Source organism: Tamandua tetradactyla, chromosome 8, assembly GCF_023851605.1.
Source record: "Tamandua tetradactyla isolate mTamTet1 chromosome 8, mTamTet1.pri, whole genome shotgun sequence".
Classification (NCBI taxonomy): Eukaryota; Metazoa; Chordata; class Mammalia; order Pilosa; family Myrmecophagidae; genus Tamandua; species Tamandua tetradactyla.
The window spans coordinates 95,425,000-95,450,176 of NC_135334.1; the positions used below are offsets into that span (position 1 = coordinate 95,425,000).

The 25,177-nt window shown below is 41.2% G+C and overlaps 1 protein-coding gene across 5 annotated transcripts in view; it reads left to right on the top strand.

The window, feature by feature from the left end:
• Nucleotides 1-25,177, top strand: part of NAV2 (neuron navigator 2) — a 390,205-nt gene that overhangs the window by 166,849 nt on the left and 198,179 nt on the right. For all 5 annotated transcript variants that reach the window (XM_077114211.1, XM_077114212.1, XM_077114213.1 and 2 more), the window contains one exon: nucleotides 6,502-6,662. In XM_077114211.1, the coding sequence (XP_076970326.1) occupies nucleotides 6,502-6,662 (161 nt within the window). The remainder of the gene's footprint in view (nucleotides 1-6,501; nucleotides 6,663-25,177) is intronic.

Genomic DNA, 25,177 nt, shown 5'->3' on the forward strand with positions numbered 1-25,177 from the left:
TTGACTGCTCTGTCATCAGAATCCATTCTGATTTATGGAGAGGTGAGTTTCCAGATCATTTTTGTAGTGCTCTTATGATAGGTTTGCTCCCTGCTTTTCCCTGGTCCTGCTTCCTCCTCAACTGCATCTCATTTATGTGTATTGTGTTGTTTGTTAAAATTACTAATGTGGGCTTGGTTTTCTCTTAAGTATAAAGACAGGAAGTGTGACCCCATATGTGCAGAGGAGACAAAGCAGCAAGGCAGCCCTGCCTCATTTTTGTTTTTTTATACTCTTATGTACTGTCGGGAGATTGCCTCAGTTCCCCAAAAACAAATAATAGGCTTGCTCACTATCCAGTTCTCTTCACTCATTTGACCTATCTGCTTCTTCCTAGGAAGACCCTTTCCCAGAGTAAGGGAAATGCCAGTTAACATCCTTGTATCTACTGTTACTTGAAAGGTATCAATGGCTGGCATTTGTTGAGTACTTATTATGCACCAATTTGAAGATCTTCCCTTATTTAATCCTCACACCAGTCTTCAGGAGGTAGGGCATGTTATTAACTCCATTTTACAGATGAGACAACTAAAATTTAGGAAGAGAACTCACCCAATGCCAAACAGATAGTGCAAGAGCCTGGATTTGAACCTTACTGGTCTCCCCTTAGACCCTCACTTTAATCGCTGTGCCACCCCTCCACCTCCCATCATTTTGAATTCAGGTTTTGACGACGTTTTTGAGGCTGCTGCTTTTTAATCTTATATTGTCCTTGTAGCATCCTAACAGAAATTGCTACAGGACCAGAATTTTCTCTTTATGATTGGTTTTTATTTTTCCTTGAATTCTCATTTAAAGCTAAAGGGAAGCCCACGCTTCATTTCTACCTTTATTCATTGTAACAAATGTGTAGTGAATATTTGCTTGGTGCCTCCAATATATGAGGCCCTAGGTCCTTTTTCTTACCAGAGCTGAAAAAGCTTACCTATGGGAAGACCCAATTCAGAAAATGCCTGGATGGGGAGAGGAATCCTGATGCCCTGTAGCTTCTCTGTAGGACAAATCAGCATGTTACCGAAACTTGTAAGGGGAAAAAAGGGATCCTAAGTTTGTTACTGCTTCCGGTGGCTGTACCACAGAGTTATAGCTCACCCTGACACATAGCACGTAGGCCTAAGTTAGAACAGACACCCACAGCACTGGCAAACTGGTTTGATCTCAGTTAATTTGAGTGTCACGCAACTGCACACACATATGAAAGGAAAGGGGAGGGGTGAGCTTGGAGGAAATCTGAAATCTAGACTTTGTTCCCACAATGTGCTCAGGCCTGGAAGATAAAGAAAACAGGAGCTTGTTGGGAAAATATCTAATTGGAAGAACATGCCCATCCCGTGAATGATTTGTTATCAGTCCCAGATGATGGAAGAAGGCAGTGTGGTCGGGAGGCAATGGGGAAAGAGGAAGAACTGGAAGAGGAAGGCATGTCTGCCCCGCCCTGTTGTTAAAATTACTAATCCCAGGTCACCCTGTACCAAGGTCTGGTGTTCCTTCAGGGTCATATTTCTTACCTAGAGTTTCTTTTGAGTGCTTTTTTTTTTTTTCTGGGGAGGCCACAACAAAGGGATGGTCTTTGTTTCATTATTTGCCTAATACTCCTCACCTTCCTTGTACTCCCATCTGCCCACCCCCAGCCTTGACTGCAATGCTGATAAGAATTGTAGCTAATCAAGCAGTATAATTTGGTTGCCCGAAGAAGCAGTTCTGTGTCTCCTGGCAATGTAGGATACCTCTCCCAGAGCTCTGGAAATAGGTCTGTTCAAATGCATACATAGATTGAACATCTCCAGAGCCAAACACCATGATGGGCACCCAGAATACTGAGCAGAGTGATGTATCTGGAGAGGGTGGTGGTAGTCATGGAGCAGTGTGACACAGGGATGAAGAATTTCCATAGATTTCTGCTTTTGACCACTATTTTTACCCACCTTAACATTCCTGGTGGAGCCTCAGATATTTAGACTCATTCATATAGGGAAGCATAGTGGCTAAGAGTAGAGCTTTGCAGTCAAACCTGAGTGAAAGGCCTCCTTCACCATTTACTGGCTGCATTACCTTGGGCAGATTATTTAATCTCTATGATCCGATGTCTCCTTTTTGTTAAAATGGAATAGTTCTGCCTCACAGTGTTAGGAGAATTGAATAAAGTCATTTCCAGTCCTTTGGCACAGTATGTGGCAATATAAATCAGTGCACCAAAAATAACAGATGTGCACTGTTGGGATTTGGGTTGATGAGGGCCAAGTGAGGCAAACAAGTCCTACAGAACTGATCCCTACATGACCATCTTAGGGGAAGGAATCAATGGGCCTAGTAATTCAGTTCTCTTTTATCCAGCTGCTGAAAAGCTGATGTCACGAAAATGAGACATAGCATTTAATCATCTTGTCTTGCAAAAGAGCATCTCCAATTATGATCCCCCCACTCCCAAGTTCCTGAGCATATGCGCAAAAGCTGCCATCCTTCCTGGGATGGGCCATCCTCTGCTCTCTGTCTTTGAAGTGGTTTGGGGGGAAGCTGCTTTGTCTCAGCAGCACATACAAGTTACTAGAGTGAAGGATCTGGGGGGTGATCACAGGTTACGTGCCGGGCATGACAGTTTTACCACCCTGCTTGCTTGGTTGGAAAAATTGACAGTGATTGTAGTAGCAGCAGAATTTTTCTTCCACCTCTTTATTACACCACTTCCCTTAAATGTAATTTTAAAAAAGCAACATGTGTATGTATCATAGAACACATGTGTGTACTCTGTCATTTTCTAACTGCTTTGAGGTGGGAATGATCATGAGAGGTCAAGTTCCTCTCAGAAAAGAGCTGTTGGAAACTTCTGAAACTATAAATGATGGGGTTGACTTGCCATGCTCCCCTGTTGCTGTTTTTCTTTGGTGAGGCAGGCACAGCAGGCAGCATCTCTTTATGGTACCTGTAACCGTTCCACATGAACAAGGCCCAGTTCTTCAACAGATAGGGATTCTTATGCTACTGACAGCAGATGCTTCCAGGCTGGGAGTTGGTAGAAGTCCCCATGAAGCACATGGATTTTAGCAATAATGAAATTCAAAATGTTAGCCAGAAGCCTTGGATCTGTATCATGGTAAACTAGAAGATTTTCTCCTAGCTCTGATGTCAGCCTCCCTACTTAATGCCTCACTGCTGGAGGGCAAGACAAAATCCAAGATTCATAGCATGACATATAAGAGCCTCCTGACTCTGGCCTGCTTACTTCTGCAACCTCATTTCCTCCAGTCTCTCTCCTCTTGCTTTCCCCGATCTCATCGAGCTCTTTCATTCCTCTGCCCCGTACCTTCTTGTCTTCTACTTACATTGCCATTCAGCTGGGGTCCCTTTATCTGGAACCTCCCCGACCATTCTTCCAACCTCCAAGTGTATCATTTTTCTCCGTGTTACATCTGAACTTTGCATATTCTTTTTTCAATACTGTGTAACCTATATGTCAACTGGGGTCACTCAGCCCCTTAAGATCTAGAAAAGGTTGTGCTAGAAACCCTTCTTCAATATGAAGTATTTCCAGGACACTCCCCCTGATGTCTCAGATGTCTTAGGTTCTCACGATCACCTTTGACTTTGAAATTCTGCATAGATTCTTTCTGAAACTTAAAATAAATCGTTTGGTTTCTACCCAGTTTTCCCATTTAGTCAAGTAAGAAGTTGTCCTGACTAAGCTGTACTGGTGATGGGGATGGAGAATGATGTGGGCTGGCTTGAGTTCTGTGGGGCTTTTGATGGCTATGTGCCATCCTTCCTCCCTTCATCATGTTGGCTGTCCTCAAAACCTTCAGCAACTCAGAACTTCAGGCCAGAAAACTTGGCACAACCTGCAGTCATTCAGAGGACGTGCAGCTCCTATCAAATTCGCACCTCAGGATCTTTGACCCAATAAGGAGACTGTCACAGTGGCCTCCTGTGGAAAACCCAGAACAGTCTCAGTTAATCTGAGACCAGGAATGTTTCACTCTAGGGAGTGGGGCCCATAGGTGACTCAAGGCTGCTCTAAGTAAAAGGTCTCAATGTGTCACAGACACTTAGATGAAGAAGTTTCTTTTCTGGAATACTCCTTAGGAAGATGACCAGTCCTGCCTGCTGAAGGTTGTCTTGCCTCTTCAGAATTACTGACCTCAGACTCTTGTATATTAATTTTTGCCTAGCTCTCTTCTGATACTTCAGCATAGATCTATTTCCTTCCTTATTTGTCTGATTCTATTTTGTACCATAGCATGTTTCTTTTATGACATTGTCTAATTCCTTTATAAATCTATGCTCAGCAGAGAGGATGAGAAAGGGAACTAGTATGCATTGAGTACATACAACATGCCAGACATTATGTCCCATTTCAAATTTAGTTTATTATTATTCCAAATTTATAGATAAGGAACGTGAATCTCAGAGAGGTCATGAGACTGGTCCAATGTGAATGCACTGATCCAATATGAATAGGAAAAATGTGTATTCTATTCATTGTAGAGTGGATAGAACAGACTCTCACTGCCTCACAGACTATCAGACTGCAAACTTGATTCAAGGTTGACCCTGGCATGTCCTATACTTTGATGCCTGCTTCTATAAAGGCCTTTGTGCTGTCCTGAAAATCTGCTGGGGTCCAGCCCAGGGTCAGGGCAGTAGGGGGTATCCAGCAACTCTGGAAATAATGCATCTTTCCCCTCCTCATTTCTTTTTGCCTCCCTGCTCTTTGCAAATTCCCCATTAAGTAGAACACTGTGACCTGCATTATCCTGCACCACTTAATACCATTGCTATTACATCATCTTGGAACAAGTCTGTAATCCCTTTCCAGACCTATCTGTGGGCACAGACTCCTGCAGACTACCACTGGGATAAATCAGTCCAGCTCAAAGAAGTCCCAAGTCTGTACCTGAAGAAACTCTACAACTGGATGCTAAGTGCTTATGTAACACTGACTTGGAGGGCTTGTAGGACCCTGCTTACATTGGAAGCAGAACTGAGAGGTATCAAGACCCCATTGCTGGACTTCCTTGACCAGTTGTGCTAGCAATATCTATTCCCCAACATAAGATTTTACATCCCACTCTTGACCTCTGTTTATTGGGGTAAATATTCTCTTCAAACAAGATGGGGCAAATTAAGAAAAGGGCATCTCTTCCTTGTGGGGTAGGAAGTGATACGTTGAGGTTCTCATTGCTGCTTGTTAGGGGGAGAGCTGACCCCCTTCCCTCTCTTCTAACTCCTAGTCAGGGAATTGGGCCAACTTCTTCTTAACTGTATAAATTTTATAGTCCTCTCACACCATCTCATGTTCTCTGTTTACTCTGCAACCATCTTTCTTGCTCTGCCAACAAGAAAAAGTTTAAAGTGATTGTCTGCTTATATCTAAAATGCTTCCAGACTTTAGTCTTCTTTGGTGCTTACTGATTTGCATGGAGAGAGAAGGTTGAAAGCTGAATGAGTTAAAAATTCAGATTTATCACTCAATCTAATGATAGTCAACTGAGGTTTCAGTGGCTTTTAAACACAGCTAAGTAGGATTTCAGCGAAGGATATAGCTAAATATTTCATCATTTATTTATCTTTCACCTTTACTTATTGGAAACAACCTGCTTAGTAAGTCCCTGGATCAGAATTCAAATTTGGGGAGTCTTACCCTTAACGCTGGCTAATGGGCCATAATATCTTTAGACACATTATAGAGAGTCTGGTGACTTTATTTTTCAAACCACCCAAAATGAGGTGTTTTATTTAAAGGGAAAGTATGTGTTTGCCTTGGACTAACAGATTCCTGCTGGTTTTATAGAAAAAAATGTATGCTTCTGTCCATCTATTGTCCAGAGAAACTGGGCTTCAACCCTGAATCCAAGCAATGCCTGTGGATTCAGGTTGTCAGGTGTTGAAGGAAAATATCTGTCTGGACAAGGGTTTCCAATGAGGCCATAAGCTTTCATTGCAGAAGCATTGGGTTCTGAGTCCTAGCAATTCCCTTTTTGACCATTTTAAACTATATCCTTTCCTAAATATGGTATACTGGATTATGGTAGATAACTATTTTCAATACCTACCGGAAAAGATTCACACGTAAGGTAAATGGTTGAGAGTCTTATCAGGCCTTTGTGTTCTACACTTGATAGAACTAGGCATGACATGCTTTGGATTTATTGAAAAACAACAAGTTATAGCAGAGGAAAAGAAAACTGAGCTTTATATTTTTAATCAGCAAACATATTCATGTATTATTTCTTCAAGATTTCCCTCTTCACTCAAACAAACTGTTCATGTTTTCCTATTGGATTTTGTTGGTGTCAGTAGTAACATAGATGTTTTTACTAATTCTACTGAAGCCTGTGACTGGCAAACCTCTTCAGACCCAATGTCGTAGGTGATGTCTTTTACCTTATGCATGATTGTGGTTTCTTCTTCTAAGACACTGCTGATCTCTCAAGACTGAATCCATTCACTGTTGCTTTTGCATTTTAGACTCCCAGGTCCTACTGCAAGAGTATCCGCTGCAGGCAGCGAGGCCAAAACACGTGGAGGGTCAGCCACTGCTAACAACCGACGCAGCCAGAGCTTTAACAACTATGACAAGTCGAAACCAGTCACCTCCCCACCCCCACCACCAAGCAGCCATGAGAAAGGTGAGTTACCTTCTTGAGCATCCTTTTTGCCATCTTCCTTTATAGCAGATCTAGTTCCTTTGCATGTGTTTGGTAGGGAAGGGGCCTTGCAAATCGAGTAATGAGAATGGACCTAGGACATAATTGGTTGGCAAGAATATTGTTAGTAAAGGTATTCATAAAGTGAGGGAAGTGTTGTTATAATCACAGATGCCAGCAAATATGGATGTCTTTGTTTGACTGGAGGCCCAGAAGATACTTGGGCTATAGATAGAAGCAATACAGCATTTTGAATTTAAAAATAAATTTTCATAGACCATGTTCTATGCATTAGATAATTTTCCATAAATGCAAGCTTTTTACCCATCAGAGGGGATGTGAGGGGAGTCAAAAACAAGGGGGTTTTGTCCTTTGAAGAAGTCAGGAATGTGGGTTGACTAAATGAAGAGCTTGGCTACATCTAGCTATATATGAGGAGTAGAGAACATTGCTCTTAGGTTCTAATGATGTAATTTTTTAACATAAAAGGAGGTAACTTTTTTTTTCCTATGGTATAATACTGAACTTTTAGGTTAAGGAAATGGTGGTGTGTACAGGAGGTAGAAAATAAACCTTTGCTTGCTTCAGTCTATTCTCTTTAGTCATTGGAGAATTGAGGCATATTAGACAATTCCTCAATAAAAGGCAGTTTTCCTTCCTTCCTCCCAGGCAAAGTGGTATAGACTGCTTTATGGAGCATGTCTAAGTCTTTTGAAAATATTTCCTACCTGATAGTGTGGAAACTTCCCAAGCCTTGTCTCCTCTATGCCTCTGTGCACTCTGAGACTCAGGAGAGCTACCACTCACTTCCAGATGTGCTCCAGGAGCCTTGCCTATTCAGGGCTGATTAGAGATGCCCAGGTTAACCAGAGAGGAGAGGTGAGAGCCTCTGGTGGACCACTCCACCCTTGCCCCATAGTCATTTTGGGAGTCTGGAGATGAATGTGTGACCAAACCCAAACAATTGAGAAAGTATATGGTTAAACTTCGTAGTGGATGGAACAGAAATGGGAAAATGCAAGGCTGATGGTTGGAAAAAGATCATACTGCAGACAGGCAGGTTACTCAGATATCCCAGCCAGGCACTGGCTACCAGTCAAAGGACAGCTACCAATCTGTCCACTGCCCAGGGCAGGGGTTGCCATGTATGCCCCAAGAAGCCAGAGAACAACAAGGTCTCTTTAAGAATTGTGGCTGTGAATTCTAATCATGGCAGAGCCCCAGAGAAAGTCTTTGGTATCAGAAAAAGGAAAAGAAAGTCGTACTTATTTATTAAGCATATACTGTTTGCCAGGAACTTTATTTTCACTCCCCTTGCTTGATCTTCACAACCATTCTGCAAGGTAAATATTCTTAGCCCAATTTCACAGATAAAGAAAATGAGGCTGGAAGAGATAAAATGATTTGCTGACATGTAGTTAAGCACTGGAGCTTAAATTTGCATCCAGGTTCAACTCTGGGATTCTAGGTAAAGTCCATGATATAGTCTCATTATCTGTCCTAGTTCATCAAAGCCTTCTTGAGTCTGAGTCAGGCCCCCATTAGGTTGTGTTCTGTTATTACACTGCAGGGGAGCCAGTTACACCTCCTCCTCATTTGGTCATTCTCTCCATCTTCAGGGATGTCTGGGCAGTGACCGTTTTAACTTCTTCGTGCCAGAAAGGGGTGCCCATCTCTAAGAAGTGGTTGATGTTCTTACAGAGACCAGTACCTCTGGGTTTCAGGGCTTATCTGCCTTTTATATGTGACTCATTGACTCAGTCCCATACCCAGGAATTTATCTAAATCACAACAGTAAATTAAATGAGAAATCCATTGATCTGAGACAAAAAATATTTCAACTTAGCCCCAATTTTTAAAAAACATTAATAGAAATGATGAGAAATTATAATAGGCATCCTTTCAAAGCATTTAGCATGGGAAAATGTTTAAGAATCCTCTTAAAATCAGGGCCAAACAAATGTGTTCCCTCTTGCCATCATCACTGAACTTAGTTTTGGTCATACTGAACAATAAACTGAAATGTGAAACAGAAGGAAAATAATAGATGATATTTCCATAGCTAGAAAAAGCCTAGAGACTCACACAAAATTCATTAGATCATTCCATAGAGTGGCCAAGTACCCAGTTGATACATAAAAACCAAAAGCATCCCAGTAAAGCATTGATTTACTTGATTTTCCAAAGACTCTGATCTCAGATTTTGCCTGTAAGGTTGGAAGGGAATAGCTCGCAGATCCTTAGCAGTTAGGGAAGCCTGCTAGTAGTTTGCTGTAGCATTATCGCTCACAGGGTGAGATTCGCCTTTGGTTTCATTCTCTCCACTCACTCCTGCGAGCAACAATCAGGCGGCAGCACTGGCCTGGGCTGGGCGATGTGGAGTTGAGCCATCTGTGTGGAGACGTGGCTTTGGACATTCTGCATGGTATGCAGGGAGCCAGTTTACTTCCTCTGCTAACCCCACTGGCCTTGGAGCTGCAGATGCAGAACGACAGATTTTCACGGGAAGAGGAAATAGCTATCTTTGAAAACATTTGTGACATTATCTGTTTTCTCTTCCTTCTGTCCCCTCACATCCTCTGAATGTGTTAAGCCTGCCAGAGACCCAGTACATTTCTAAAGCCCATTGTATGAATTGGATATATGCGATATTCCTGGCCTGAATTCTATACATATGGAAGATATTCTCTTCTGAGTAATATGGTTTCCTTCATTTTACAGAAAACATATCGTCATTATATTTTATCCGAAAAATAATCTAAAACGTAAAATATTCAAACATGGGAATTTATTAAAAGGAAAAGAATCCTACATAGACCCACCTCCCAGAAATAGCCACTCTTTACCACAAAGTTTATATTCTTCTACATTCTTTTCATGCATTTATTATCATATTTTGATAGATAAGGGTTGTCCAGTATTTACTATGTGCCAGACACTATTCTAAGTGCTTCGTATATAATAACTTGCATAATTCTTACAGAAACTCTATCAGGCAGGTACTCTCCCACTTTACAGTAAAGAGACAGAAGCACAGAGAATGTAAATAAACTAAAGTTATGGGGCTAGTAATGATTAAGTCAGGTTATGAATGTAGGCAGTATTATATATTGCAGGCAGTATGGTATATAAAGTATATTTTGAGGTCCCCCCCAATACACTTTAAATGTACACACACACGCAGTCACACATCATTGTAAATCTCTTAAAATCTCATAACTAAAAACAGCAAGACATGGACAACCTTTTTTGTCTGTACATATAAAGAATTCTCTTCATGATAGTCACTTGGTACTCCATTGTATGGATTTGCCTCAATCTATTTAACCACTTTCATTTAGGTTGCTTTTAATTTTTTTTGTATTATAAATAGTACTAAGACTAACATCCTTTTATGTCTTTTTCATGTGTACAAGTGTTTCAGTGAAATGGCTGCATCAGTGTGCACACACATTTTATGGTTGGTTAACTATTACCAAATGTTGCCCCCCAAAAGCTTTAACTATATATATTCCCTTCAGCAACGTATGAGAGGACTAGTTTCCCTATACGAACTTGATATCACTCTTATTATTACTCTCTTGGGTAAAAAATTACTTTTTTTTTTTTAAGTAAGGCAAATTACTTTAGGAAGGTGAAATAACAAGATCATTTGATAGAAGCTGGCCCCTTTGCTGATACCTAGCTGTGAGTTAGAACCAACAGCCTTCATATAATGCAAAAAGCCCTTGGGTTGGAGATCAGACTCTGCACTGACTGGCATGACCTCATTCAAGATAGTTAACTTTTCTAGGCTTCAGTTCCCTCATCTGTAAAGTGAGTCTGAGGTGCTCCATCACTAAACTCTGATGAGTGAATAATTCTTCAGTCTTCACTGGCTCCTCGGCTTTCTCTAACACGAGCTCCTTCAGCGCTTTCTGGTATGTTCCTCGCTGCCCTTCCTTCTCTGGGTCACTTTCTCCTTTTTGATTGCTCTTTGCTGTCATTGGCAGAAGAGAAGAGCCAAAGCTGGCTGAAGACAGAGTTTTACAGCCATTGGCACTATGTCATGACTGTGTAGTGTTGAGGCCATTGCTTTAGGATCTCTGTAAACTTGTCACTTTGTGATTGGCAAAGCAAGTTATTTATCTGAATTAGGGATTAGAAGATGTAACGATGATGTTGCCCACACCCCCCACCCAGGATTCTGACATAAAATTGCAGTTTAGTCTAGATGGAGTTGGCTTAATCGTCCACGTCACACAGACAAGAATATGGTCACAGTACTCATCTCATATTGTTTCTTTCACTTATTCATTCTTTATGGAGCACCTACTATGTTTTCTGGCATTGGGCTGGTTGTAGTGACACAGAGAGCACTGAGATACAGACCTTGGTTTCCAGGGGCTCATAGCCACAGAGAGGGGGTGGTGCTCTCATGTTCTATAGTAGAGATATGCCTACAGTTGTGAGGGAAAAACCAAACTTTGCCAGGAAGGCACAGGAAGGACTCAAAAGAAATGATTTGTGTTATTTCCATCTCCAGATTTTTGCTTGGAGGAAAGGAAGGGAAGGGTGAGAATGGGCGACTCATCCTGCTCTTCTGGTCTAAGTATTAATCTGAGAGACTATCTGCTGAGTTCACTGTGTTATTGAGCTAATGTACCATGGAAGGCCTGTGGAATGAAATTCCATAAGTCCATTTTCAAGTGATGGGGAAGGGCCTTCCCTTGGCCATCGGAAGACCTGTGTCATCCTGGCCAGGGAGAGCTTAGGTGCCTGTTGGTTTTCAGTGGGTGGTCATCATCTCCGATTGGGAACCAGCTGCCTCGTAGCTCTGTCATCTCTGTCATTCTGACCAGAAAATATACTTTTCCAGTGGTTTGGAAAACCACGTTGGAGGACTGAACCAGTCCTTCAATTCAAACTTTTGAATTTAGTGAAATCTGCAGGATTGTCTGGAGATGGAGCTCAATGAACTGTTAGACCAACCAAGTCTAGACAGGCGTGCTGACGTAGGAGCTACCAATCATAAAGACCTCACAGGGCACTAGGGGAAAAAACCCTGCCAGTATTTGAGAAGATGCACCAGCCTCTTGGGTCTGAGTATAGTTATCTCAGAAGAAGAGGTTTGGGGTCTTGCAATAAAAGAGAAAGCAGGTATTTCGAAGGCAGAAACCAAGTTTGAATTCTGGCCTGCTGCTTCCCAGGAATGTGGCTTTGGGCAAAGGGCAGTGCTCCCCAGGGATTCTGCTCAGGATCACCCAAACATTCGGACCCACAAGACTAGCACAGGCCACACTTGGCACCATCCTGAACAAGATCTAGACAGAAATCAAGGTTTGCTGGCAGGCATGCTTGGGGTGTTGCATCCATAGCAGTAGTTCTGGCAGCACTGTATGCATCAATCCACACAGCCATCCAGGTGCTATCACTTTGCTGCCCTTCCATGCAACACACCTCAGGAGATAGAGGGAAAGTCTGATGATCTGCAGGAGGCAATATCTCTTAGAACCCCTAGGCATAGCTTCTAGGTTTCCCAAAAGGGAAATTAGAAGAGTGCCAGCACTCAGGGAAACCCAACATGACAGTGCCCTTAAGAGGTATTTATATATTTTTTATGGTTCTTCCAGGTCCAGATTCAGTTAATCAGTCAAGGGTCATTTTTACCATAGTGATGTTGCTTAGTAACCTAGTTGACATTCTCTCTTTCTCAGGTTTCCAGGGGAACAGAACTAGACAATTAACCCAAGGTCAAATCCTCATGTAGAAAGGGAAAGCTTTCGCTAATCGTTTTCCCACAGCAAGTCACCTTACTTATCAGAGTTTCAGTGTATTTATCTGTGAAGTGGCAAAATGCTGCTCTATACTAGGGATACCTGGGAGAAAGTCAGATATGAAGCATTCTTTTTGACTTTTTGCGTCACCCAGTTCAAATTTTTGTCCATGTCATCTCTCTATTGATTGTAAGCATTTCTGTGAAGGATATGTCCTTTTGTCATTTTTTTGACAATTGAAGTTTATGGAAGAATTTTTGGGTGACAGTTGCATGGGTATCAGAAAATTGCTAAGCTCTGAATGTTTGAAATATTGTGTAGTCAGTTGGTTTGAAGTCTCATAGTGCTGCCCTTTCACAAGTGGGCTGATGGAAAGACTTCTCTAGTAAAGGCAAATTTCATTTTTATAGCTTGCAGATAGCGTCCATTGTTCTGAACAAATGATTGATGCTATCTAATTGAATAGAGGAAAAGTCCTAAAACACAGCATCTCTCTCAAAATAGTGGCTAAAAGATCAGTATTTTTCCATTCTAACATAGTATATGCAAACTGCATGCACGTGATTGTAGAACCTAAGGGCTCTCTGTTAAGTCTGAAACACACAGCTCAAGTCCCCTGATTCTTGAGAGACACTGAATATGAGTGTGGCCCATGGATCAGCTACACCAGCATCCCCAAGGTACTTGTTTAACACGTACCCCCCCCCCCCCCCAGAATTTATTAGACCTTCTAATTCAGAATTTCTAAGGTTAGGGCCAGGAAGTCTGTATTATACCTTAGTCATTCTTATGGCACTGAAGTTTGAGAACCCCTGTCCTAGGAGGACTTTGAAAGAAACCATTGGCTTTTAATTGGACATAGGCCTCCAATTCTTACCAGCTACTGTGTAGTATGTTGTTTTAGGGAATGATGGTAATGTAGCAAGGCACCCATAATAATGTCTGGCATGTCGTAGAAGCTCAATAAACATGAAACCATTCAAATTTACATATGCATTTTGTTTTATGTATAATTAAATTTATTCCCATCTACTTTTAGTTGGTAGACTTGACTACTTGCATAGGTCTTCATATTGTCATTGGGTTTTGTGCTATGGTTTCTCTAATCTTTAGTGAAATCCTTCTTTAAGATATATACTTTTAAAATAGTGCTGCCTGGTTTCCACTGAGCTAATGAAATGTAAGGGAAAGGATTTTGACCCCATATAGATAGAAAAAGGACTGTGTGTTTGGGGTCTGAATACCGTAGCAGAGGGAATACAAATGAATGAAAGAAGTCACAGCAAGGGGGTCTCTCAGGGGTCAGCTCACCATTTCCCTAGATGGAGATCATCTTCAGGCTATTTCCCTACTCAGCACTAGAAGAGCTTGGTGTTGCTTTATGAATGTGAGCATGCTGTCCTGTTCAGAGGAAGGGTGCATACCCTTAAAACTGCCTAGAGAAGAGCCTGCGTGATGCATCTTGCCTCCCTTACTCCATTCTCTTTTTCTGTCCTTACCCTCTAGCATTAAACTGAAGTCACACATCAAGATAAAAGAAACTGTACCTCGTATAGTTTCTCTGATCACCTTTGAGGTCATTTTCTTGATCTATTGTGTAATGCAGAAGGGTCTTCAAAGGAATCTTAAAATGTGTAAAACTAATAACCTTTAATGCTGAACCCATCACTTTTCTCTGAGAAGAGTAAGGAGGATATAAATATGTTTATTTTCTCTAAATATGGATGTGTTTCAACGTGTAAGCTCTTGGTTCTGCTATAGATCCTTTCTCTGTAATATAATAAACTTGGCTTTGTAACAGGAAGAAAGAGTAGAGAAAAGGAAAGAGAAAATAAATCATTTAGGAAGATGAAATATCTATTTGATTAGTCTTGTGTCAGGAATAGAAAATGACTAGTGGATGTTCATCTGATCTTCAGGTGATAAATCTCAGCATTTCTCTGGCTTCCAACTGCTATGTAGAAAACATCGCATACGTGAATTCAATTTAATTTCAAGGATCATTGGAAGGGGAAAGTATTTACATTTCTGGGTGTTCTCATAGTCATTTTTATCTGTGTCATCTGCAATTAGATTTTAGCTTAGTCATTCATTTAAATGTTCTTTTAAAAAAATATTTATCTTCTCCTAGTTAGGTATTTGACAGTGTTCATTACCATGGGAAGATAAATACATTTGGGGATAAATGAAATTAGCTTTTCAGTTAGCATACATGATTTATGCTCACAATGTAAAGTACAAGAACAGGATGCTGGTCAGAATAAGGGGAGAGCTTCTCAACATAAAATCCCCAGCAGCTCATGTAGCTATAACAACCTGATGAAGAAGGTCTTATGAATGCATCCTTGGCTACCTCTGTGTCGGCAATGTTACATCTTCAGACATAAATGAACCTACGAAATAAAATGTCTATTTCTCAGCTGCAACTTGCCTTCATAGCTCTTTCAGTTTGTGCATTTCATCAGAGATCCAACACATACTCCACGTGCCATACATAGTCTTCTGATGTCGATGTCAGATGAGGGGTCATATTAATGATATTTGCTCCAAGGTAATGTCACAATACACCTCCCTCATCGTAAAGTGGCACATGGGCCATTTGCAGGCCCCATGCTGTGTGGATAAATGGCCTTGTTGCAGAATGGTTTGTACCAAGCCACTGTGAGCACAGTTCACGTTCTCAGTGTCGCTTTAGTGCCTGCCATCCCAATTCTTGTGATTGACAATGCTCCCTGAACTTTGTGGGCAGTCCACAAACTGTAGCTGCTAATGGGAATAATGGCTTGGCCTATGTCCCCCTGAAGAGCAAAAGTAAAAAGGGCCTCTCAGTTCTCAGTGCTCCTTTTGCCTTTTTTTAAAATGGGAGAATCACAGCCTTTTCCTCAACTAGGAAGCAGAGTGGGAATCAGTGACCCGTAATAATGCATCTTTCAAAAAGGGAAGTTAAAAAAAAATCCCTTGGCTCCAGGATAATCCAGAACAGTAAGTCTCTGCTGCCCTCCACTGCCCAGGCTTTGCATGGTGTCTCCCCAGTGGAGTCCTGGTTCCCCAACTGTCTGAGAAGGTAATGACTTGCAGACTCTAAATATTTTCTTCCAAACAGGTCCTCCCTATATGTGTTTCCTCAGTTTGGGAGATGTATAGGGACTGATGAAAACCCACATCACGGGTGTAATTAGGTTCATGTGGTGTGGTGGAAAAACTTTCTCTAGAGTGGCAAGGAGCTGCCAGCAGGCCTGAGCAAAAAATCAGTCTTCACAAGGCCTCTCACCTCTCCCATCGTAGGCCACTAGCTGGTGGATTCAAGAAGCAAATTTAGCTCAGAGGAAAACAGTCTTTAAAGGTAATAGTTGATTTTTGCTGCAAGTAAAGTTATGCTGTAGTTAGTCCCATTTAGACTGTATAGTACAGAGTAAATGGTTCCCACTCTTCATTATTATGTGTTCATGACCTTGAAACTCCATCATTTATTTATTCAGCACCTTTATTGAGTACCTTCAATGTGCAAGGTACTGTGCTAGGCACTAAATATTCAGAAGTTAAAAAAAAAGATAACTATCCTGCCTTCATGATGATTACAGTCTGGTAGAAGAGACAGATATAAAAACAACCACTAATAAATAATCTCACTACATTTTGTGACAACTACCCTTAAGGGTCAGGTTAGGAAATGAAGGGGAATAAAGGAAGAGATGAACATAATTCATTGGCTTGGTAGAACCTTATCAAGGTGAGACCCACAGACAAAGTTTGCAAGGGTCCATCTTATTCAGAAATCCCATCCTCTTACATGATAGTTATGAACAATGGATGTTTTAGAAAACAATTTTAGGGAGAGAGACCAGTGCCATTTTAAGGTTACTCTAGGTGGGCTTTCTTATGTTTCTGAATAGGTTGGAATAGATATTCTGTAAGATCCCTTGCCAGTTGAGGATTTGATTTTTCCAGGCTTGTGCTGTTGACTGTCCTTTGGCATGATTTTGAGGGGTCCTAGAAAGGTCCCCTCTGTCTCAGTAATATCACGTTCATCCCACAATTTTCATCAGAGTTCCCAAAGCCCCTCTATTAAGTTGGTCTCTTTGAAGGTGTTCATTCATTCATTCAAAAAAATGTACTTTATTCTTGATGGTACAGATCACACTCTAAGATTAACATCTGTGCAGAACAAAAGTTGCATTTATGTAGATGTGGCATAATCATGCAGTTTGTCATGATCACTTCTACCACATTTACCTACTTGGGAAGATTTCTCCCTTAACCTCAGAAGAAACCTCATTTTCATGCTCCGAGTTCATCAAAGGAGCCACAAGGCAAGGATCTCTGCCATGTAGAAGAAATCATGGCTACTCAGTGAAAAGTTATCCGTGGGTAGTTTCAGTCATTTAACACTAGAAATTACTTCCCTGGCCTCTTCTACGTCCAGATACCAGTGTCTTCAGGCAGTCACCCATGTGGAATTATTACTTTTTGATCTATTGCACATACATACTGTAGGGGGCAGCATTAATTAAAGAAAATCAGGGTTAGAGCTCACAGAGGAGAGAAATTTTTTAGACCTTGTAGGGAAGAAAAACTCGTCTTATTTCTAAAGACCGGAGTGCACGGGAGACTCTCATTCTGTCTATCATTCATGCGTGAATGCAATTCTGGCCCTTCAGTAATAAACCTTCTTGAAAGCCAGGGTTACTCTGTCTCATATTAAATTCATCTGATTCTGAGCCAATGAAAAGCTAATTGAGGACTTGCAAGGGCCAGTGAGCTTTCTACACAGGAAATAGGTGCTATGCTGGGGTGAGAATTCAAACCCAGATCACCTGACTCATAGCTCCTGCTCTTCTAGCTGCATTCTGAGCCACTTCCATCTCAAACCCTCCAGTCAACAATAGTGATTATTTCCCCCAGGGCTTCTTCAAAACTGTTACTGCCTGGAAAATAGTAAGTAATAGTGAAACTTATGGGCACTAAACTTCTTCTGGACCCTTCAGCCTTGGTGAGTTTGGTGAGACAGTCTATAGCTTGTTCACTCTTGTATCTCAGTCCTGAAAAATTAATGGTTTCATGTAGTGGCCATTTATCATTTCTCACAAGCCTTCAGTCTGACTGGGCAGTTCTGATCTATGCCAGACCAGGGAGATCTCAACAGGACTTGTTCATGTGTTTGATGACATCTGATGGGTTCACTGGCTGCTGACCGATCTGTGTTGGTCTCTGCTGAGACCCCCCAGCTTCCTCTATATGGGCTCTCATCCTCCAGCAGGCTAGTCCAGGCCGTTCTTAAGTTGGTAGATAAGTTACAAGATAGAGAGTTGAAGTGTGCAAGGCCCCTTGAGATTTGAACTCTGAGATGGCATGTTGGTTCACTTCTCTTGCATTCTGTTGGCCAAAGCATGTCATAAACCCTGCCTAGATTCATGAGGTTGGCAAACAGACTCCAGGTATCATGGAAGGAGCTGCAAGGTTACGCTGCAAAGCATGCATGATATAGAGAAGGGTGGAGACTTGGGGCGATTTTAGCAATCAATTTACCACAATAAGTAGGACCTATTATATATGTATTAATGGATTGATGTCACTTGTCAAGGTAAAAGTCTGTTTTCACTGCAGTCACATGAAAATGAGAATATTCTGAGTTAATAAAAGGTAAACTAAGACATAGGTGTAATTTCCTATCTGGAGCATATAACTCTGAGAACTCTCAGTGGTAGAGTGACTGAAGCATCCTTTGTTACCCCAGTCCAACAAAAGATCTCTCTGATGTGCTCACAGTGGCAGACTCCAAGCGGTTCATTGAGAGAATGCATACCCTACTTGCTTTCTGAGGCCCACCTTGGCTAAGGTAGGAAAGTAGGAATTACCTGTGAATGTAGCATCCTATAAAACAGTCCTGGTTCTGCGTAAGCCCATTCTCAGGCCTTTGGAATATTTGGTCTTCATGTACCCATGCTTTGCTTTCTCCTTTGCATAACAACTCACCATAGTAGTAATATGATGAAGATGGCCTGAATGCCACACTTGGGACAGGACACTAGAGATCTGGTCCCAGCAGCTCCAAATGGCTGAATGACTTTGATGGATCTTTTAACATCCCTGAATTTCTAATTCCTCAGCTCCAAAATGGAAATGAGAATAGCCTAAAGCTGTTACCAATATTTATATGAGATGAAGTATAGATATAATGTTTATTGAATGAATGAATTAATGAGTGTTCAGAAAGCCTGAAATGATTACAAGGGATGAAGTAACCATGGCAGCTGAACTGAGATCCAGAGAGTCAGTTCTCCACTCCTGCTTTGTTGCCTCACATCAGAAATCTAAAGCATCTATGTAATCACCTCTTCTGACTTACGCATAGCTTTCTTGAATAAACCATGGCCAAGGGTATTTTCAGAAACCAAGGGACCAAAAAATACAGACCCAAGTGACCATCACTAAATGAACAGCTTCTAGCAAATGAATGCTTTTCACAGCTTGGTAAATATCCACCTACTTATCTCCTGCTTCTGGTATCTTAGAAATGTAATTTATTGATTTTTGAAGTTCCCCCCACTAGCACTCATTTAGAGAGGGGAAATTTGAGACAAAACCATTGATTTAGACAAGCAAACATATTGAAAGAAGCATTTGTTAAGCTGTCGCTTTGTTTTTTACAAATTGGCTTCTAAAGTAGAAGAAAGAAGATACATCTTTCAGCAAAGTTTTAAACCAAGGGAGATTAGCCAAGTTAATTATATTCTCTAAAACAATTTGAAAATGTTGTAACTGATGATTTTTCCACAGTGTTTGGAACAAAGGACTCTTTAATGAAGGATTTTTTTTTTCCTGAATGTGATTATATTTATTTTCCCTTTGTTTTTTCTATCCTGCTTCAGTCTAGGCTCTCTGATCCTCTTTATGCACCCAGACCCACAACTTGAAATAATCTCCGGCCTCACTCCTGGGACCTGGTCTAGAGTGTCTTTGGACAGATTGGAGGAAAAAAACATTGTAGTTGAACAAACAAATAGCCTAGGAAAGGGTTGGGATGCTGACCCTTGGGTGAAAGCATGCCATATGCACAGGCTCTGGCCTCAAGGGGGGGTTGGTTAGCATTAGTGGTCTGTCTTGGCAATTGCAGTGGCCACTGCTGGCCAGAAACTGATTAGAAATGTTCAGTCTTGTTAAGGAGCTCCTCAGATCACCTTCTGGCGTGATATGCTTCAGACATCTACAAACAGTGGAGGTAGAATCCTTGAAGTGCTTCCAAAGGCCTTGGCATATCTGCCTTTTAGATGAGCATAACTGAAAGAGAGCTTTTCCGGTCTGGAGAGGGTGAGAGGGGCTCTCTAAGTACTGGAAATAACACTGAGGTGTAGGCATGGAAAGGGTAGGAGGAACCAGTTGGCTCTTCCTCTTGGTCTATCCGTTCATTCCTGCCTTCCTTTACCCTTGAGCTCTTCCTTGCCCTGGCTCTCCATCTGCTGCAGGTAACTTTTCAACCCCAGGTGGAGCAGACATTTCACAGAGAGCCGGTCTGTATTTAATCAACATATGCCTCAAAAACCTTTGGGTCAGGACTGTCCAATAGAAATTTCTACAATGATGGAAATATTATATATATACATATACATTTACCATATACACATATATAGTAGCCACTAGCCACATGTTGCTACTGAATGTACCTAGTGTAAATGAGGAACTGAATGCTTAGTGTATTACAGTTAGGTAATATTGTGCTGTCCATTTCTGAGTTTTTATATTCAGTCCTGTTGCACAATATGTATCCCTTCAGCTCCAATTACCCAGTATCTTACCCTATTTCTATCTCCTGATGGTCTCTGTTACCAAGGAAATATTCCAAGTTTATTCACTAATGTCAGTTCATATCAGTGAGACCATACAGTATTTGTCCTTTTGTTTCTGGCTAATCACACTCAGCATAATGTCCTTAAGGGTCCATTCATGTTATTACATACTTCGTAACTTTATTCTGTCTTACAGCTGCATAATATTCCATCTTATGTAAAGGTCACAGTTTGTTTAGCCAACTGTCTGTTGATGGACATTTTGGCTGTTTCCATCTCTTGGTAATTGTTAATAATGCTGCTATAAACATTGATGTGTAAATGTCCATTTGTGTCCTTGGCCTCGTGTCCTTTGTGTAGAGACAGGATATAGATGGGTCCTGTTTTTTAATCCATTCTGCCAGACTATGTCTTTTGATTGGAGAGTTTAATCCATTAACATTCAGTGTTATTACTGCATGGGTAGTACTTTCTTCTACTATTTTGCCTTCTGGGTTTTATATGTCATATCTAATTTTCCTTCTTTTTACCTTTACTCATAGTCTTCCTTTCTTCACTCTTCTCCACACCTCTGTCTTCTGTCTTCGTATTGGTCTCTAGCATTCCCTTTAGTATTTCTTGCAGAGCTGGTCTCTTGGTCACAAATTCTCTCAGTGATTTTTTGTCTGAAAATGTTTTAATTGCTCCCTCATTTTTGAAGGACAGTTTTGCTGGATATAGAATTCTTGGTTGGCAGTTTTTCTCTTTTAATAATTTAAATATATTATCCCACTGTCTTCTCGCCTCCATGGTTTCTGCTGAGAGATCTGTGCATAGTCTTATTGGGCTTCCCTTGTATATGATGGATTGCTTTTCTCTTGCTGCTTTCAAGATCCTCTCTTTCTCTTTGACCTCTGACATTCTGATTATTAAATGTCTTGGAGTATGTCTATTTGGATCTATTCTCTTTGGGGTATGCTGCACTTCTTGGATCTGCAATTTTAAGTCTTTCATAAGAGTTGGGAAATTTTCAGTGATAATTTCCTCCATTAGTTTTTCTCCTCCTTTTCCCTTCTCTTCTTCTGGGACACCCACAACACGTATATTCATGTGCTTTGTATTGTCTTTCAATTCCCTGAGTCCCTGCTCATATTTTTCCTTTTTTTTCCCTATAGTTTCTGTTTCTTGTCGGATTTCAGATGTTCTGTCCTCCAGTTCAGAAATCCTATGTTCTGTCTCTTGAAATCTACCATTGTAGGTTTCCATTGTTTTTTTCATCTCTTCTACTGTGTCTTTCATTCCCATAAGTTCTGTGATTTGTTTTTTCAGACTTTCGGTTTCTTCTTTTTGTTCTTTCCTTGCCTTCTTTATATCCTCCCTCAATTCATTGATTTGGTTTTTGATGAGGTTTTCCATGTCTGTTCGTACATTCTGAATTAATTGTTTCAGCTCCTGTATGTCATTTGAATTGTTGGTTTGTTCCTTTGATTGGGCCATATCTTCAATTTTCCTAGTGTGATTTGTTATTTTTTGCTGGCGTCTAGGCATTTAATTACCTTAATTAGTTTATTCTGGAGATTACTTTCACTTCGTTTATCTAGGGTTTTCTTGTTGGATGAATTTGTTGTCTATCTGTTCTTTGACATTCCCTTCAGCTTTATCTGGACCTTTAGCTTAAGTTTTGTTTAACAGAGGAGAATTTTTCAGTTCTTGTTTTCTTGTTTCTTGCTCTGCTTGTGTGGTGCCTTTCCCCCACACACACTTAGGAGGATCTACTTAGATATTATAGACCCCAGCCAGATTTTCCTGCGTTGGTTTTCCCTGAGGGTGAGACCCAGCAGGTTGAAAGACTTTCCTGTGAAATCTCTGGACTCTTTCTTATCCTGCCCTGTGTGTGGCACTTGTCTGACTGCAGGTCCCACCAGCATAAGATGATGCAATACCTTTAACTTTGGCAGGCTCTCCCTGCTGGGGGCATGGTGGAGACAGAGGAGAGGTTGTAGGCTGGTTTTAATGGCTTCAAATTACCAAGCCCTGGTGTCTGAATTCCTTGATGGAGGGATTCCACCTGGGTGGGACTTTACGCATCCCCTGGGGGATGCACAGGCTCCAGATGAGCCCCCAAAAGAGCTCACTTCTGCCTATGCCTGCGGCAGTTGCAGCCTGAAAAGTTCTGCCGCTGTATCCAGAGGCAGTCAAGCCTTTGTAGATACACAGCCACAAAAACCTCTGTTTCCTTCTTTTTTTTTCCCCCTTTTTCTGTCAGTCCTGCCCCCTTGGCGCCAGGGCAAAAATGAGCAACCTCTGCTTTGATCAGGTTCACCTAATCTGGGGGCCTATTTTTAGTAGTCAGAATTTGTTAATTAGTTCCACAATTGACATTTGGTTGTGCCCAGTCCCTGCTGCTGGTAAAGTCCCTTCCTTTCCCCTCTGGGAAGCGGCCTGTTGGGGAGGGGCGCTGACCACCGCAGCTTTGGGAACTCATGGTTCTGGGGGGTGCTTGCAGGCAGACCCAGCTGGTCCAGACTGGGGTACGCTGTGTGTCTGGTCGCTGACATGGCCCCAGGAGCTGCTCTGTATTGTTTCTGGTTATTTAGTAGTTGTTCTGGAGGACGAACTAAAATGCGCACGTTGTTAAGCCGCCATCTTGACCTGGAAGTCTGATCCTGAATGCTTAGTATTAAGCTTTAATTCATTTAAAATTTAATGGGGTATATTGTAAATAAAAATAAGTAAATAAAATGGGCACATGAAAGTGTTTTAAAATTAGATTGTGATGATGATTACATACCTCCATGAATATACTAAAAAACATCAAATTGTGTACTTTAAATAGGTAAATTTTTTTGCTATCTGGATTGTATCTCAATAGAGCAGCTTAAAAGTTGCCTTTCCATCATGTCCATATTTCAGTAGGTGCTCTGACCTCTTGGGTGAAAGCATGCCATATGCACAGGCCACTGCCGCCACTACCCAGTAGTGTTAATAGGTAAGTGTCTCCCCTCCCTGGGCCTCAGTATACCCTTGATAAAATGAGGACATTTCCTTTGAGGCCATTCCAGGATTACTTCTGAGGTATCTATCCTATTTGGCATCCAAAGGGGTGCCAGACCCAGCCCCCACTGTGAGATCATACAGGCATTAGGTAGGTGGATCAGGATGTAATGAGGGGAAACAAAGAACTTTTTCTCAAGGGTAGCCCAGAAGGACATATCTGGTCTTCCTTTCCCTGTGTCTATTTAACCTACTTAAAATGGAATGGTCCCAAGGATATGAACTGTGTGCCCTCCTTTTGGGAACCCCGAGTACTCCTACCCCCCAAAGTAAAAGAAACACTGAAATGGGTGATTGACCACCTTGCTCTAGTCAATCTTTCTGGAACATTCCCTTTGGTGCTCATTTAAAGGAATTTAAAGGAATGGCTGAAACATTTATCTTTTTGCCTTTGATCAGATTAAAACAGATTGTAACTTTCATTTGTCAATTAATCTAATGCCCAAGAACAGCTTTCCTTGCCCTCAAGAGACACAGAGATTTCCCAGGAGGGGAATGCTGGTCATAAAGCATTTCATGACTTCGTGGTTTGTGGTTGGAATATCCTGTGGAATCTCTCTGGGAAGCACGTTTCTCCAGGAGCAGGCTTGAGCTGATCTTCTTTTTATCTCAATTCTCAAATCAGCTTTTTCTAAACAAATGCCTTTCAGAGGGTTGCAAATCAAATCAAATCAATCAGCAACATCAGAGGAATTGTCATCTTCGTCCTCCTCCTCCACATTATTATAAAACCAGCAAGCAGATGTTATAGATGCCTGACTTATTAATCATATTAGCATCTGCTTTTAATGTTTGGAAAGTGATGGACCATGAATAGAAAGGGAGATCATAATAATAATGAAGATCACGATAATGCCAATTATTATGTGCCCGGAGGTGTTCTAAGTACTTTGACTTTGTAGTTGCATTTACTTCCTCACACCACCAACAGGAGATGTCAGTAGTATTATCTCTATTCCACAGATAAAGAAAATGAGGCTCAAGGTGGTTAAATAACTTGCTTATATCATGTAGCTGGCAAAGGGCCAGAGTCAAGATTTGAATTAGGATTTGCATGATTCCATAGCTGATATTTTTGTTTTAACCATCATGCTATTTTACTAACTAGTTTGGATTAATTCACTAACCATTAAATCCCAATTTTGTGTCAGGTACTATACAAGTTGCTAGAGATAGTGCTAGAGACAAAACCAACAAATGCCAAAGAATAGTCTAGACAGTTGGAGCTAAAGAAATTTAGAGAAGGACGTGGTGACTTCAGGTCTTGGGAATGGGAGTGGAATTCATCAAGAGTTGGGCTTAAAGGAAGAGTGTGAACTTACCCTGGAACTGTGTAGGATGACTCTAAGAGGAACTTTGGGAGTTTGTCTCTATGTCACCAAGTTAGGGAATAAAAACACATGGAGAAAAATCATAATAATATAATAATTTGAATTCATTTTAGTGACTGTGACAATTATCTCGTTTCCCATAGCGTGCTCTTAATGAACTGTAGTGCTTCATCTCTCTCATTGGTTTTCACAGTTTCATTATTTTGCCAATTCATCTTTTTTGTGTCTTGACTTCCTTGAGGGAGAGGACTAGGCTCAGTAACATTTGTGACTGAAGATGAACTGTGGTTAACTCCCTTGGCTATATGGTCCCACAGTCCCACTGCACGCCAGGCATTGTGCTTGGAATCGAGAGTAAGCAGGGCAAATGCTCTACTCTGTACATCTCACAGTCTAGTGGGGGGAAACAGAGTCTTCTGATGTCCTGTGATCAGTATGTACAGGATGCTCTGGAAAGGGCAACTAATTCGACCTAAGAGGAGGATCAGGGAAACCATCTGAAAGAAATGAGATCTAAACTGAACGAATTACCTACCTAGAAGAAGGAAAAAGTGTTCTAGGGAGCAGGAACAGCATGTCCAAAGTAGAGGAGG